We start from the raw sequence: 14,906 nt of genomic DNA on the forward strand, positions 1-14,906 counted from the left end.
GCAAAAGAGCATTCTACAATAGCGGTTTTCTATGTGAAGAGAAACAGGCAATCCAAACTTCAAATGATATAAGTGAAGCACATGAAGCATTCTATAAAGCCATACTCAAAAGATATACGTGAAGTGCAAAGAGCATTATATAAATCAACCAAGGACTATCTCATACCAGCATGGTGCATTATTAAAATAAAAATAAAAGCACACGACGCTCCAAGATTTACGCATATCATGTGAGAAATAACAATATAGCTCCAAGTAAAATTACCGATGATCGTTAGAAGAAAGAGGGGATGCCTTCCGGGGCATCCCCAAGCTTAGTTGCTTGGGAGTCCTTGAATATTACCTTGGGGTGCCTCGGGCACCCCCGAGCTTAGGCTCTTGCCACTCCTTATTCCTTCATCCATCGTGATCTCACTCAAAACTTGAAAACTTCTATCACACAAAACATAACAAAACCCTCGTGAGATCCGTTAGTATAATAAAGCAAATAACCACTTCAAGTATTGTTGCAAACCCATTCATTTGCACTGTAGCTACTGTATTATAACTTCTCTATGGCTTATACCACCGATACAATCGGTAGTTTCATCAAAACAAGCAAAACAATATCACTACTAGGAAAAGCACTACTAGTAGCGTAGGTTTTTTGCATACTAGTAGCGCAGGGCACCGCGCTACTACTATGACGCTACAGCTATATTTTAGCAGTAGCGCATTTTTTACCCCACGCTACTGATAAACAGACATACCAGTAGCGTTGGTGCAACCTAGGCTACTACTATTTTGCAGCTGCGCTACTACTAACCGAATAGTAGAAACGCCTCTATCATACCCCCACGCTACTAGTAAGTAATTTGGATTTAAAAAATAAAAATCTACCTATTCCAGTTTACACATACATTTCATAGTTCTCACATAACATGCATTTCGTAATGCATACATGTTCTGCGTGCAGTCAATCATACATATTTGATATAGATAATTAATACATATATATATTATATACGGCACGCGTATAGGTCATCAGCGTCGGCGCCTCCACAAGGCCGTGTTGATGTCGTCGGCGTCGCCGCCGCCGCAACACCATGACGATTTCGTCGTCGTCGTTGTCGGCGCCGCAGCACCATGACGATGTTGTCGTCGACGGCGCCACAGCCCCGTGTCGATGTCGATGACGTCGTCGCCGCCGCCACCCAGCCCCGTGTCGATGTCTATGTCGTGACCGCCGCCGCCCCAGCCCCGTGTCGATGTCAATGTCGATGTCGACGCACCTAAATTGATGTGAAAATTGATAGGAAGCATAGAGCAGATCAATGGTTCAAATTGTCAAAGGCTTGAGGTTGTATTTGCTTTGATATGCTTAGGAAAAGAGCAGAAAAACGAAGTCATGCTGAACTCTAGACTACATCATTTTGTTCAATGTTAGTGATGTAGACAATTAGCATATTTATATAACTCAAATTCTCCTTATGTATAATTAGCAGATTGGTGCCAACCAGGTGAACACCATGAGGCAGAGGGTTACCCAAACGGACATCACCAGTAGCAACGAGGCATAAGGAAACCAGGAAGTAATCTCTAGTTTCTATTTTTTAGTGAGCATTTTACCACACCTGATGTTTCCCGTGAAGGAGGTTTTTGTTCATTTTGTGATTCTCTTCTGCCAAATGTTTACCATGAATAGTTTCATTTTTATAAAGCTAATTTCCCTTATCTTTTTCTCATTAGTCCATTATAGTTATTAATTGGATAAATCCCATGAGTAAGAAAGAAGTGAAACTAAATTTAGGGTCGCATACCTGGGCATTCTCATGCCTATGTATATATGCAGATAAAAAGCTTTAATAATAAACCCAAGAACCAATATATGCAGCTAGTACATTCTCCCACATTTGTCTGCTAAGTACAACAGCTGGAACAAAGGGAATCGCTCGATACTTAGGTAGCAGCTTCAAAGCAATATGAGATGAATTAACTGGCACATGGACACAATAGACGATACACATATATAGCATAGCATGATCTATATATATTTTACTCAATGCATATAGATTAATAAAGCATAGATGGGGGCAAAGAACCACATGGAGTACCATACTCCAAATACAAATCGAACAGAGAGAGATGTGGATGGCACCTTGTCCATGGCTGCAGCACCAGGGCCAGAGTACCTTGTCCATGGTGTCCTCAACGGGAACCAGCGTTGCGAGTGTGCTGATCTCCAAAGGATGCAAATACTGATTGTAGAAGCCGTGGAGCCATCGCCTACAAAAGATATGAATAAATTGATAAGAACATGCTCCCTATATGCAGAAAGTGGTAAACCTATTAAGTTAAGAGGAAGAGGGTGGGGAGAGGGGGTCCGGGCAGAGGTTTCCTAGCCATATTAAATCCGCTACCCAATTGGCTATAATTAATAGAAACAGTATACAAATTCTGAATGTTCTGGATGACATTGGCCTCAGAAAAGAAACTGAATGAGGAATTTAGCTATCGTGCAACCGGAGATAACCTATTCAACATGAGATCTCATACTACTGGAAATTGCTCGCACTTAACCTACAACAAGAACGGTAGGACCTATGTTCACTAACAGTTCGAACTCCACGTGACTTGTGACTGCAATCGTGTGTCTGCGTTCTAGTTGTAATATTTGCTCAAAGAAATATCCAGCATTGAAACTCTCTCAGTTTCATTTCCAAAATGTTGGAGTAATTACCATGAACCAGGGGGTATCGAGGTGAAGAAAAGCCAGAAACTTGTAAAGGGCAGCGAAGATCAGCAGGTGGAGGTAACCTCGAAGGCCCCGCTTCCACTCCCAAGTGAGGTGGTCGTACCTGCAAAAGTAGCAGCCAAAATCATCCAACGCGGCAGCAATCTAGCATCAAAACGTCAAGATGAGCGAGAGGACAGGGCGTCCCATAGCGGAACGGGACTGTCTCGTGGTGCTGAATGGGGACAGGGTCGTCCAATCCCGATCCTGCTAGACTAGCTAGCACCCGCAGAATGGGGCATGAGCCGGGAGAGAGCGGCGGCGAGCTTACCCGAAGGCGACGCGGTGGCCGACCTCGAGGCACTGCCAGTGCTCGTTGGGGTTGAAGTAGGTGCACACCAGCAGCGCGTTCGCCACGCGGAATGCCAGTGCGTGCGCCGGCACCCGTCTCTCCGGCCACGGCCGGATCCGCAACGCCTTCATCAAAGGCTGCGGCGGCGCGTCTCCTCCTCCCTCCTCTTACGGCCCTCCTGGCCTCGCTCCAGTCCATCCACCTCTCCACGCCGGCGTCCATGACAACTCCCTCAACACCCGGGCCTTCGACGCCATCCAGGGCGCCATACATAACCGTATCGCTGGGATGCCAGAGCGGGCCGCCGAGAACCTCCACACGGCGCGCTTCGTCGTGCCGGCGCCCGTGGCCAACATGCTCAAGGGGGAGCCCTGCTTGATCATGCGCATGATTGGGTTTGTGTGGCACCCCGATTCGCATGGAGCAGGGGGCCTTCGCACGTCAGCCCAGGATAACACCTGACGCACGACAGGTCCATAATACAGCATTCCAGATACAAGAATATTCATCGAATACATGTATATAAGATTACATCATTGATGAATACAACTGGCATAGCCCTAAGGCTATTTAAAAGGCGGCAGAAGTCTTGGTTTGACAGCATAACAACTCTGACTGGGCTCCACAACTCACAGGACTGACAAGGTTACGGCCTAGCACGACGGATCAAGCGAACAATTCTGGTACGACCTACAAAACTGGCATGACACGCCAGGTCAGTACATCGAATGTACTTGCAAGACAACCAATTACATAGCATCCAAACAAGCAGAAGACAAAGCAAGAACCAAGCGTATGCGACAACCTATCTCATGTCAATTACTAAACATGGCATGATAGAGGTCAACTCAGCATGAACAATATCATAGCATCTACTAACATGGCAATGACATGGCATATCAAAACATGCTTATAACATGGTAATAGCAAAACATAGCATATCATCTCAATCATGGCATAATTTAACATATAAATCAAAGCATGGCATGGCATCATGAAACTATGTTGAAATAAACTACCGATTATATCCAATGCAGACATAGCATGTTAACTTTATGCAATCATCTTCTGTTCTGCCTTGGTTTTTAAATGCAACATATTCTCATGCAATGCAACCAATCTTGTGCACCGAGTCCCTCGGACTCTCTTACCAATGGGTTGCCTCGCAACCGAACGGTGATCTTTCCGGCGATCACAACCATGACCAACACTTGGTCTCCAACACTCATCGAGATCTCGTTTCGTGATCATATCAAAACATCATCGTGACTTCTCATGACTATCTCATAGTCCAAGTCTTCACATTATTTGTTACACAATTTCATTATAACCTTAGTTATTTAAGGTTTATCCTCCATTTCGACCAAGACCTGATGGTGGGACCTACTACGAACTTATGCCCATGACCGAGGACGCGGCTATTGATAGATTGAATACACTCTGCAGAGGTAGCACACTGTACCCACACCATGGAACCCATGGCCTCGTCATCCCATTCGGGTGGACCAACGGCATTCCGACGAAACCGACCTACTGCCACGACACTCTCCCGGCCACTCCGACCCACTCCCAACTGGGCTAGTCCTGGGTGGCCCCGTGTCTACCAAAGACACAACGACCACCGTCGTGGCCAAAACGTCCCTCACGGGGACCAGTACCAAAAAATTTAATAACGGGCACACAAGGTTATGCCCACCTACCTGATCAACGTAAGCATGCCCATAACCTTCCCTAGTTGGAGGCACCGGCAAGAGGCATGACAATAGATCGCATTAAGGCCTTCCCATAAAGGCAAATGTGGCTGCATTGAAAAAGTTCGATTTGGTGGCACTATGACTAGATCCCATCGATGACGGAGGAGGTTTGTTATTATTAAGTCATTTTAATTCCTTCTCCATCATCATGAACATGAATGCAACAATGAGCATGCAGCATACAAATGCATGAACAAAATATTGAACTTCTCAAGTGCACAATTATAGCATAAAGAACATGACAATACCAAGTAATAGCATATCAACGGTGCATTACAATCCTCATAACATTTTATAATGATGACATGCAAATAAAGTAGAGTAGTGACATGGCATTATCAATAACAACATTCTAATTAGCATGGCAAACGATATCGTGAAAACACAAGCATGCATGACAGGCATAATGGAATAACTGCAGACGAAAACTATATGAAACAACTGCAACTACACACACAAGGTGCAAGCAAAGTCAACATGCAAGTTCGGGGCTCATGATAAGAGGTTGGCTTGCCTGGGGTCGACAAATACTCCGGGAAGAAGTGAGGAACGATCGCGGAAAGATTTGCCGGAAACAGTTTCTTTCTCGGAGGGGGCTGTTTATGGGCAAGGGCAAAATGGTCATTTTCACCGTGTGAAAATATTATGAAAATGATACCAACGGAACGGGCTTGACGAAACGAAGACGTGGGCTTTGGAATCACCTGATTTGGAGCTACGGGTAAAAAGACATGATTGTTTAACTACCAGGGGCCTATCTGTAAAGAAAATCATTACAAACTGGCCCCTGACAGAAAAACAAGTCACGCCTTTCTCAGAAATACGCTTTCTAGAGAGGAAAGCACATTCTGTCCCGAAGAAGAGGAAGAATATGCTTTCGGCTTAGGAAAAGCGCACTCCCCAGAATACGCCCTCGGGGTTCCGAAAACGGGAAATGGCCCGAGGCGCCGCCACTTAACTGACGTGGCGAAGTGGGGTCAACGCGGGGTCACTGACGAGGGGGGCCCGCAAGGGGTGGGGCCCGCCTGGCTGGCTTCTTCTTCCTCCCGCTCGACGCGCGCCTGGCCGAGGGGAGACGCCCGCCCCGACGGCGCTCGCCGGCGCGTCCGGCCACGGCAGCGGACGGGCGACCTACCGAAATGCTCGGGACGGCAAGGGGCACCTCGGGGTGGTGCTAGCTTCCGCCGAGGAACACCAGGGAGGGAGCTGCACGGCCCACGGCGGAGAGTGGGTTCGCCCGCCGGTGGACACAACGCTACGGTGGGGAAGGGAAGGGGCCGAGGCCATGGGGCGGCTCGCCGGACCTTGGGGAATGCTCTGGTGGTGGAGGAGCTGAGGGGGAAAGCATGAGGTCGCCGGATTCGAGATGGACAGAGGCGGCAGCCACGGCGGCGATGGAGATCAGAGAGGGGCTCCGGGCTCAGGGAGAGGCTCGGGGAGGGATGGTGGACTGCGAGAGAGCTCGGGGGCGCTATATATAGCCGCGGGGAGAGCTCAGGAAGTAGGGGAGGAGGTGGCACGCGGCGAGCGACGTGTCCGCGCACCGGTGAGGGCGCAGTGTCGGCAGGCGTGGCCAAGGCTCACGGGAAGCGGCAGGAAGGCGATGAGGAGGAAGCAGACGTGGCGCAGAGGCTCACGGAGACGAGCAGAGCTCGAGGACAAGAGGAGGAAGAGGACACCGGGGAGGACGGCGACGGTGTACAGGAGCGCACAGTTCGGCCGTTGGCACGGCTCACCGGAGAAAAAAACGAAGGGGCCCAGAGGTCCAGGGGGAAGACGACACCGAGGGGGAGCTGTAGAACATTAAGGGCGAGGTCAGAGACGGTCGGAGCAACGATGCCGACGCGAACAGTGGCTAGACCACCGTTTTGGGCTGGTTACACTTGTGATCACCACGGACAAGGCACGCTCTGGAGCTTTTACTGATGTAATCTCATGTCTACCGCGTAGTCCGTTGAAGATCGAGTGTTACTACGGTAAAGAGAGGGGCAGAGACAAAGTGAGCTGAGTAAACTAAGCTCCACAAGTTTGCTGTTGCAAACTTGACCGCATACTAGAGATAAAACCAGAGGAGGTAAAAGGTAAAATTGATGTCTGAGAGGCTTAGGGTAGAAAGGACTACGGTCCTGGAAATTATGAGGTAATTTGGACAACTATTTACCATAGTTGCTGTACAACTACCAAATCTGACCCAGAAACTGAATCAAGAAGAAGCACTCACTAGGAGTGATGGATTAAGCTAAAACTTGGCAAATCCTGATGATTTGATCATAGGTAGATGCTGCAAAAATATCATACCAAATGGACTTGCCAAAATGGTACTTTCTTCACAGCTATCAGTTTTGCCCAGAAACTTCAGAAAAATCCTCATGGCAAATGGCTAGATGAAATGCGCCAAAATCTTGTGGAGATGGATCATATAGATAGGAGAAAGCCTGGGAATATTATGAGCCATAATGGAGCAAGATAAAATGCACTTGCTTCACAAACTAAAAAATTGGACAGAAACCAAGATTTGCTCCTGTGCTCACATAGTTCAATGAAATGAACTGAATTTGGGTGGAGGCTAATTATTTGAGATACTTGAGAGGATGGAAAAGTTTCATACCATTTGGAAACTCTATGAAGGTACTTCCTTCACAAAGTTGTATTCTGGTCAGAAACTTTGAAAACTTGCACAGGGAGCTAGGATGAATGGATTGAGCTTATATTTGGCATCCATGGGTTATTTATCCATGTTAATCGCCCTGCCAAATTGCAGCTCCATTGGAATTCAGAATAAAGCACTTCCTTTGCAAAATTTCAGAGAAGGCAGAAACTTGCATTGGATCTTGTGCCAAATTTTTGAACTGAGGAACATGAGATTAGGATGGAACTAGTGATTATATAGCAAGGACAAGCTCCACAATTTACGTGGGAATTTTATCTGCTATAAAAATAGTAGTTCCTTTGGAAAATGGCAGAAATGCAATATTGGCATTACATAGGAAAAGGAAAATTTCCTTATTTAATTATGGCCAATATACTTGCCAGAGCTTGGATTAGGCATAAGTATCAACTCCACCAATTCTCATGAATTTAGGAGATGGCTAGCTATGCCTTTGGATTTTATTCCTCAAAAAGGCAAGAAAAGGAATAAATCACAATTCAAAAATATTGCATGGGACTTGGCAATATTTTTGCATATCCAAGGTTCAGAGAGATAGGAGGATCTCTGGGAACAAATGGGAGGATCAACAGATCAAGGAAAATGATGGCTCCTTTGTAAGCACAAAGCGCATATCCAAATTCCAAAAATTTGGAATTAGGGTTTGAGATGATCCAAATGAGGTCTTGCCCACTGACAAAGACATGAGCAAGGTTTTGAAAGGTTGAAAATGACAAGAATCATCAGAGTCATCCAGCAAACTCAGGAGAAAGATTTTGAAAATGAGTGCCAGGAAGGAATAACAGCACAAAAATTGATAACCCAATTTTGGGGCTTATACAACTCTTCCCCCCTTAAAAAGAATCTCGTCCTCGAGATTCCTAGGGTTACAACACAACTGAAACGATAACCACTTCGGGGAAAAACCTTAGGGTTAATTTACCCTTTGGTTAAACTCAAACGAGTTGGGGGCAATGAGAAAATTTTCGCGGATTCCTCCATGAAACGTAGATGTCGAGGTAGAATCGAGGGTGAAACCTGTATCGGGGTAGATGTACTGGATCGAGTGAAATAAAGTTGGCAGTGTTCCTCCGGAAATGAAATCGGGGAAAAGAATTCGAGACGAGGAACTACCAAACGGAAATGCCTCTGCGAGGCTCTGGTTTAGAAATCCGGCACACGAAGTATGCACGGATAGATAGGGATATGTGACTTTGCATTCCTCCGAGTACTGCCCGAATGTACTCGTGGGTGAACCGGGTATGCGTGCAATATGCAGTAAAATCTAAACTAGCAAACAGACAGAGCCAATAATCATGCAACGGAGAAACACACCAGACAAATCATACTAGAGTGTTTTAATGCTAGTGGGTATATGTACTCCTGGTATACATATACCTACACCAACGCGCATTTTATTATAGACTCGGAAGAGTCAATGTTATTTAGTGTATGTGATCTACTAATTAAAATCTTGTTAGCAACATAGTGTCAACCTTGTCAAACATTTCTGCTTGACAGAGAGACAAGCAAAAACAATACGAAAACAAAAGCACAAAAACATACATGGAACACAGCATACGGATTACAACAGTACTAGCATACAACAAAGCACGAGCACGCTACGCACTAAAAGAAACAACTCAACTTGGGATACATAGCTCTATCCTCATATCAGGGATGGACCGACAGACTAATCATCTCACTACTTGATTGAGGTCATCCAGAAGACTTGCCTTGCTGGGGCTCTCCGGGAGGACGAAGACTGAGCCAATCTCCATCTTCATCGTCCGACACTACTATGGGTTGGGGTTCGGCTGCTGGAGGTGTGGCTGAAATTGATCCAAGCAAATGCTGCTGGTGGATCCGTAAAAGAGCCTTGTCGAGGGTGACTATGTTGGGTCTAGGCCACAACACAGGCTGAGAGGGTAGCACTGGTTCGGATGGCGTTGGGCAAATGACTTGAGATGCGAATTTACGAGCCTCACGGTAAGCTTCCTTGACGACTCTCACCGCATCATTGTCCAAGGTTCTAAACTCGGCAAGTATCTTGGAAATCATCATCCCCTGGGCGGTGATATACTGCACCAGGCGAGTGATTGCAGGGTCATCTCCCGGAACAGTGGTAGGAGGCTGAATTCCTGCTTCTGTCACAACGGGGAAAAAGCAGAACTCCCGCCTCTCTGCCACTTGCGGGAACTTGGTTCGGAGGTATAGGATAGCCTCCACAGCAGCGGCCTGAATGGCTAAATCAGTGGCAGGCATGGCTCTACCTTGAAAAACCAAAGGCTGGCCATCTACTGCGGGACCTGGGACGATGCGCACTCTTGCATCATAGCGGTGAAGGTGAGGGACGGGTGTCGATTGGAACACCAGGTAATCGGGGCTAGCCTTACAGCCAAAGGCTTTGGTGAGCATCTCAGTAAGAAGGGGTGGAAAGCCAGTGTGGTTGACGGCACATGTGCGGGTGTAAAACTTGGGAGCTTTGAAGGTGCCAGTCATGGCGGGAGTGCTACTAGCTAAGCTTCTCTGCAGGGACATGGCTGACTGAGGGGTGAGCGATACAGCGAGCGGAAAGGGGGCTTTTATAGGCAGCTATGCGGGACATGCCCGCATGGTGTGGCCCCTTTCCCTTAATGGCGGAGGGTGAGCGATGCTGCCGACCAGAAAGGATATGGTTGCTATTCATTCCACGGATAACTAGGTGGGGGCAGTGGGGTGAGGACGTGTCGGTCCCGATTGCGCCACCTGTTGATTAACAGTGGCCATGCCGGATGCCAGGGGTGGGTCAAATCCCTTAGGGCCATTACGGGTTAATGGTAGCGGTGATCTAATACTAGGATAACCTATGCCAGCCTGGCTGCTCTGATACCATGTCCTGTGGCACCCTAATCCGCATGGAGCAGGGGGCCTTCGCACGTCAGCCCAGGATAACACCTGACGCACGACAGGTCCATAATACAGCATTCCAGGCACAAGAATATTCATCAAATACATGTATATAAGATTACATCATTGATGAATACAATTATCTGGCATAGCCCTAAGGCTATTTAAAAGGTGGCGGAAGTCTTGGTTTGACAACATAACAACTCTGGCTGGGCTCCACAACTCACAGGACTGGCAAGGTTACGGCCTAGCACGACGGATCAAGCGAATAATTCTAGTACGACCTACAAATGTAGCGACCAGACCTCAAATGGTCTGTGCTGCTGTGCACCAGTGTCATCCCTGGATCAGTAATGCTGACACGCACAGTACAAATGGAGGATTTATAACAGAGTAGCAATCACACACTTATTACATCGAATATCTCCAAAGAGAATAAGTATGATAAACATGGCTTAAGGCCATCTAATAACGATAACAGCGGAAGACTTGGAAGATAAGTGAGTCCATCAACTCCAGCGGCATCACTGAGTATAAGACCACGACCTAAGGCACCTTACTCGTCGTCTGAAAAGTCTGCAACATGAAACGTTGCAGCCCGAAAACGGGTCAGCACATAGGATATGCTGGCAATGTAACACATAGAGAATAATGAACAATAACATTGCTATACTACATGCATATATGGCTGGTGGAAAGCTCTATGGTTACAGTTTTGCGAAAAGCCAATTTTATCCTACTTCAAAGGAATAAATTTTATTTAACTATCATGGTGGTTGTGAAACATTGAGATGGTTGACAGCATCTCAATCCCAATTAAATGTCATCAAGAACCCAACAAAATTAATTAGAAGTAACATAGTGATGAGATTCACATGATAATCCAAGTACTAGATACTCAAGTTGTCCATAACCGGGGACACGGCTAACCATGATTAGTTTGTACACTCTGTAGAGGTTTGTGCACTTTTCCCCACAAGACTCGATCGCCTCCGCTTGATTCTCGCACTACATGATGTTTGAGAAACGGATGACCGAGACACAGTCTTTCAGAAGTGTTTGCACCTTACGTATGGGTAGACAGTTACACCTACTTTCCCCTACATCTGCTAGTCTACCACTGTAAGAGTTCACACAACTTAGTCAACTATGCTAGAGCCCATAATAGCTTGCGGCTGCACACGGAAGTTTCTAGCATGAATAATCTTATGATCCCTTTGAACCTGGGTGGCGGTCCAAAAGAAAAACAGGCAATCCTGGAATACCCAGGTACCTCAATCCACCCAGATGTGAGTTTTAGTTGCCACCTTAAGTAAACCATTAATTAACAATCTCACATCTGTCATGGAAATCTCTCAAACCCAATCCACGTCTACGAGCATAGCATGGCAATAATAATAGCAACGTAGAAGTAACTCCCAAGGGTTTGACAAGAAAGCAGGTAATAGGTTCTACCTCAACTACTTCCCAATACCCACAATTTAATTAGATCCTAATCATGCAAGTGTTTGAGGAATAGATCTAACGCAATAAAACTGGGTATGAAAAGGTATGATCAAAGTGTTACTTGCCTTGCTGATGATCCGCAAAACCTAGCGATTCGAAGTAACAAGCGGCACACTCCGGGCACTCTATCGCAAACAAACAAGCATACAATCAGTACTCATCTAATGCACAGGTAAAACTCGAATGAAAGATCCAACCAGAAAGTTCAACTTAAGAACTCCGGTTTGCAAAAAGAATCAACTCGAAAGAAGCAACGAAAGTCAAACGACGAAAGAAAGAAACTTCGTTTGCTAATCTGGATCTAGGTAAAATTTTACTGTAGAAAAAACTTGTTTGAGTAGGTTAAATGGAAAGAGAATTTCGATACGAAACTCTAGGCGCTTGAATCGCCTGATTCCGATAAACGAGCAAGAAGTTAAACAGAATCGAAGATTCGATCAGAAATCGAATCTGAGAAAATAACGGAAAAATCCGACGAAAAAGAAAAATGGACGAACGGTTAAAGAACGGACGTTCGCTAACAGAGAAAAACCGACGAACGCTCGCAAAATAATAAAACCGAAAAAAACCGATCTAGGGTTTTTTTTAAATGAAGGGTTTTTTTAAACAAAAACCGGGAAAGTCGAACGGGGCAGCGGGGCAGTACCTCGTCGGGCGGCTCCGGCGAGGGCTCCGGCGAGGGGCGGCGAGGTGCGGGGCTCGGGGGGGGGGGCGAGGGGCGGCTCCGGCGGCGAACGGGCGACGGCGGCGCGGGCTTCCGGCGGCGGCGGCGAGGCGAGTGCGGGCGGCGGCGGCGACTTGATGAGAGGAGAGAGAGAGGGGGGGTATAAATAGGAAGGGGGGGCGAGGGGTGGCTTGGGGAGGGGGCAAGGTGCGGCGGCGGGGCTTCCCGTGTCCGCCATGGACACGGCGACGGCGGCGTCGTGCGGGGAGAGGAGAGGGGCGCGGGGGTGGGCCGGCGGCCTGGGCTCGGCCCAGCGGGCGCGCGCGTCCTTAATATTTTTTTTAAATAAGTTCCGCGGAAAATAATTCATAGAGAAATAAATAAAAATCAGAAAAATATAACATAAATTTTCCCCATCTAGTTAGAAAATCTAGAATAGGGTGAACATTTTTTTAAATCAAAAAAATATTTTGAAAACATGCAATATTTTTAATGCAATAAAATTTTGCAAATAAAATCCAAATAAATTCCAATAAATGATTTTAACACTTTACCTCCAGTATTTCAATTGTTTTGGAGAAGTCATATTTTCTCCTCTCGTTTATTTATAAGATGAAATATTTTTCCGGAGGGAAAATATTTAAAACCAAAATCCTCATCTTATTATTTGATGAAAATCAAATATGAAAATTCGAGAAAATCCCCAACTCTCTCCGAGGGTCCTTGAGTTGCTTAGGATTTATCGAGGATTTGTCAAAATGCAATAAAACATGATATGCAATGATGATCTATGTATAACATACCAAATTGAAAATTTGGGATGTTACAACAAAACTGGCATGACACGCCAGGTTAGTACATCGAATGTACTTGCAAGACAACCAATTACATAGCATCCAAACAAGCAGAAGACAAAGCAAGAACCAAGCGTATGCAACAACCTATCTCATATCAATTACTAAACATGGCATGATAGAGGTCAACTAAGCATGAACAATATCATAGCATCTACTAACATGGCAATGACATGGCATATCAAAACATGCTTATAACATGGTAATAGCAAAACATAGCATATCATCTCAATCATGGCATAATTTAACATATAAATCAAAGCATGGCATGGCAACATGAAACTATGCTGAAATAAACTACCGATTATATCCAATGCAGACATAGCATGTTAACTTTATGCAATCATCTTCTGTTCTGCCTTGGTTTTTAAATGCAACATATTCTCATGCAATGCAACCAATCTTGTGCACCGAGTCCCTCGGACTCTCTTACCAACGGGTTGCCTTGCAACCGAACGGTGATCTTTCCGGCGATCACAACCATGACCAACACTTGGTCTCCCACACTCATCGAGATCTCGTTTCGTGATCATATCAAAACATCGTCGTGACTTCTCACGACTATCTCATAGTCCAAGTCTTCACATTATTTGTTACACAATTTCATTATCAACTTAGTTATTTAAGGTTTATCCTACATTTTGACCAAGACCTGATAGTGGGACCTACTACGAACTTATGCCCATGACCGAGGACGCGACTATCAATAGATTGAATACACTCTGCAGAGGTAGCACACTGTACCCACACCACGGAACCCATGGCCTCGTCATCCCAATCGGGTGGACCAACGGCATTCTGATGAAACCGACCTACTGCCATGACACTCTCCCGGCCACTCCGACCCACTCCCAACTGGGCTAGTCCTGGGTGGCCCCGTGTCTACCAAAGACACAACGACCACCGTCGTGGCCAAAACGTCCCTCACGGGGACCGCTACCAAATTTTTTAACAATGGGCACACAAGGTTATGCCCGCCTACCTGATCAGGGTAAGCATGCCCATAACCTTCCCTAGTTGGAGGCACCGGCGAGAGGCACGACAATAGATCGCATTAAGGCCTTCCTATAAAGGAAAATGTGGCTGCACTGAAAAAGTTTGATTTGGTGGCACTATGAGTCGATCCCATCGATGACGGAGGAGGTTTGTTATTATTAAGTCATTTTAATTCCTTCTCCATCATCATGAAAATGAATGCAACAATGAGCATGCAGCATACAAATGCATGAACAAAATATTGAGCTTCTCAAGTGCACAACTATAGCATAAAGAACATGACAATACCAAGTAATAGCATATCAACGGTGCATTACAATCCTCATAACATTTTATAACGATGACATGCAAATAAAGTAGAGTAGTGACATGTCATTATCAATAACAACATTCTAATTACCATGGCAAACGATATCGTGAAAACACAAGCATGCATGACAGGCATAATGGAATAACTGCAGACGAAAAAGATATGAAACAACTGCAACTACACACACACAAGGTGCAAGCAAAGTCAACATGCAAGTTCGG

At 45.9% G+C, this 14,906-nt stretch overlaps 1 protein-coding gene across 2 annotated transcripts; it reads right to left on the minus strand.

Annotated features, from left to right (window-relative positions):
- Window positions 1–543: 543 nt before the first annotated feature.
- Window positions 544–3,553, minus strand: LOC120962764 (mannosyltransferase APTG1-like). Of its 2 annotated transcripts, XR_006662024.2 has the most exons (4): window positions 3,045–3,553; window positions 2,720–2,837; window positions 2,138–2,265; window positions 553–1,271 (listed from the first exon to the last, which is right to left on the minus strand). XR_006662024.2 is itself a non-coding variant. In XM_040386686.3 (3 exons), the coding sequence occupies exons 1-3, from the start codon at window positions 3,194–3,196 to the stop codon at window positions 2,188–2,190; spliced, it is 348 nt and encodes a 115-aa protein (XP_040242620.1). In that variant the 5' UTR covers window positions 3,197–3,553; the 3' UTR covers window positions 544–2,187. The 2 variants fall into 2 exon arrangements, 1 of the variants encoding a protein (XP_040242620.1); XM_040386686.3 differs by having other exon boundaries at window positions 544–2,265.
- Window positions 3,554–14,906: the final 11,353 nt, after the last annotated feature.

This window comes from Aegilops tauschii, chromosome 4, assembly GCF_002575655.3.
Source record: "Aegilops tauschii subsp. strangulata cultivar AL8/78 chromosome 4, Aet v6.0, whole genome shotgun sequence".
NCBI lineage: Eukaryota > Viridiplantae > Streptophyta > Magnoliopsida > Poales > Poaceae > Aegilops > Aegilops tauschii.